General features: G+C 56.7%; 1 protein-coding gene across 1 annotated transcript in view; it reads left to right on the top strand.

Moving 5' to 3' along the window:
- Positions 1–265: 265 nt before the first annotated feature.
- COASY (CoA synthase) overlaps positions 266–1,951 on the top strand; it is a 4,564-nt gene continuing 2,878 nt past the window's right edge. The window contains exons 1-2 of the mRNA XM_005875717.2: positions 266–405; positions 787–1,488. Coding sequence (XP_005875779.1) covers positions 798–1,488 — 691 coding nt within the window. The 5' untranslated portion in view covers positions 266–405; positions 787–797. The remainder of the gene's footprint in view (positions 406–786; positions 1,489–1,951) is intronic.

Raw genomic sequence — 1,951 nt, 5'->3', positions numbered from 1 at the left:
AACTCTCTATCCCTCTCCCTTCCTCTCTGTAAAAAATCAATAAAATATATATTTTTAAAAAGTGACCTCTTCACTTTAAAAAAGAAAGAAAGAAAGCCAGGTGTTCTGCCTCTGTAATTGTCTCCTTGATAACCTGGCTGAAGCCAATCTTTCTCGCAGGGAAGCCGGGAAACCGGCTGGCTTTCCAGCTAGACTCGCCCTCCTGCACACAGTCCCCTAGGGGCTCAAATCTCGGCCCCGCCCCATGAGAAATCTCGCGAGAATCCCGCGCCGAACAGAAATCGAGACTTTTGGCCTTTCCCGGATTCCGTAGCTCAGAGTCGCCCTTCTTAGCTAGTGCTTCCGGGTTGCATCTCGGGAAAGCGTCAGTGGTGCTGCCAGTGGAACCAGACCCCGGAGGTACCAGTAAGTAGGAGACCGAACCGAGCCCGAGTGCCTGCCTTTAGTCCCCTCGTTTGAGTCCTTGAAGGCCCTGGTACAGCTTAGCAGGAGGCCCCAGAATTTCTGCATCCCCCGCCCTATGACTCAGGGGCTCACGTCTAGTTTCCTCTCCCGGGATTTTGGTTCAGTTCAGCGAGCTCACCTCCCCGTCTGAGGGAGGAGGAAACCGAGTCCTGGAGCACAGCCCCGAGGCGCGGTTCACCAGGCCCCGTCCCCTCCCCCGGTTCCTGTCGGTTGGCACAGACCCTCTATGTCCCCTGTCTTGGGTCCAAGGCCCCGTACAGACATCCCCCTCGGGCACATCCCCCTCAGTCACCCTCTGCTGGTCTCCCTGACTGTCCACAGGCCTGGGCAGCATGGCTTTATTCCGGTCGGGCCTCCTGGTGCTGACGACGCCGCTGGCCTCCCTGGCCACTCGCCTGGCCCCTATCCTGACCTCTGCGGCCCGGCTCGTGAACGACACACTCTATGTACACCTGCAGCCGGGCATGAGCCTGGAGGGCCCGGCTCAGCCCCTGTCCACCCCCGTGCAGGCCACATTTGAGGTTCTGGATTTCATCTCTCACTTCTACGCTGGCGCCAACGTGCACCCGCACCTGGACATCAGGATTCTGCTCACCAACATCCGAACCAAGAGCGCCTTTCTCCCTCCCCTGGCCAGCTCCGTCCAGAATCTGGCCCACCCGCCGGAGGTGGTGCTGACTGACTTCCAGACCCTGGATGGAAGCCAGTACAACCCGGTCAAGCAACAGCTAGAGCGTTACGCCACCAGCTGTTACAGTTGTTGTCCCCAACTTACTTCAGTGCTGCTCTACCCTGAGTATGAGCACGGAGAACTGCCTGTGGAGGTCTCCTTACCCTCCACCATCAGGCCGTCCTCCCCTGTGGCCAGATCTCCAAAGCAGCCGGTGCGTGGCTACCGTCGAGGGGCTGTGGGTGGCACGTTTGACCGCCTGCACAATGCCCACAAGGTGTTGCTCAGTGTCGCCTGCGTCCTGGCCCAGGAGCAGCTTGTGGTGGGAGTAGCAGACAAAGACCTCTTGAAGAGTGAGTGGGGGAAACACCGGATTAGGGTGGTGGAGGACCCCCAAAACTCCTTTCCTTTTTTAAATAGATTTTTATTGATTTCAGAGAGAAAGGAAGAGGGAGAGAGAGAGAGAGAGAGAAAGAGAAACACCCATGATGAGAGAGAATCATGGATCGGCTGCCTCCTGCAAGTTCTGCACTGGGCATCGAGCCTGCAACCCGGGCATGTGCCCTTGACCGGATTCGAACCTGGGGCCTTTCAGTTCAAAGGCCGACGCTCTATCCACTGAGCCAAACTGGCTAGGGCCCCCAAACTCCTTGTAATGTGCCAGTAGTACCAAGGCTGAGAAAGGGTAGGGCCATCCATTACTTTCTACCCCTCCCGAATGTCACACACAGTGCCGGGCACTCAGTTGGTGTTAAGGAAACTTTGTTAAATGAGTAAAAGCAGCCTTTTCTCAATGTGTAATCTGGTCACCACTCA

Source organism: Myotis brandtii, unplaced genomic scaffold (assembly GCF_000412655.1).
Source record: "Myotis brandtii unplaced genomic scaffold, ASM41265v1 scaffold469, whole genome shotgun sequence".
NCBI lineage: Eukaryota > Metazoa > Chordata > Mammalia > Chiroptera > Vespertilionidae > Myotis > Myotis brandtii.
Note: the sequence above shows the minus strand (reverse complement) of the source record. Positions and strands in the feature narration are given on the sequence as shown.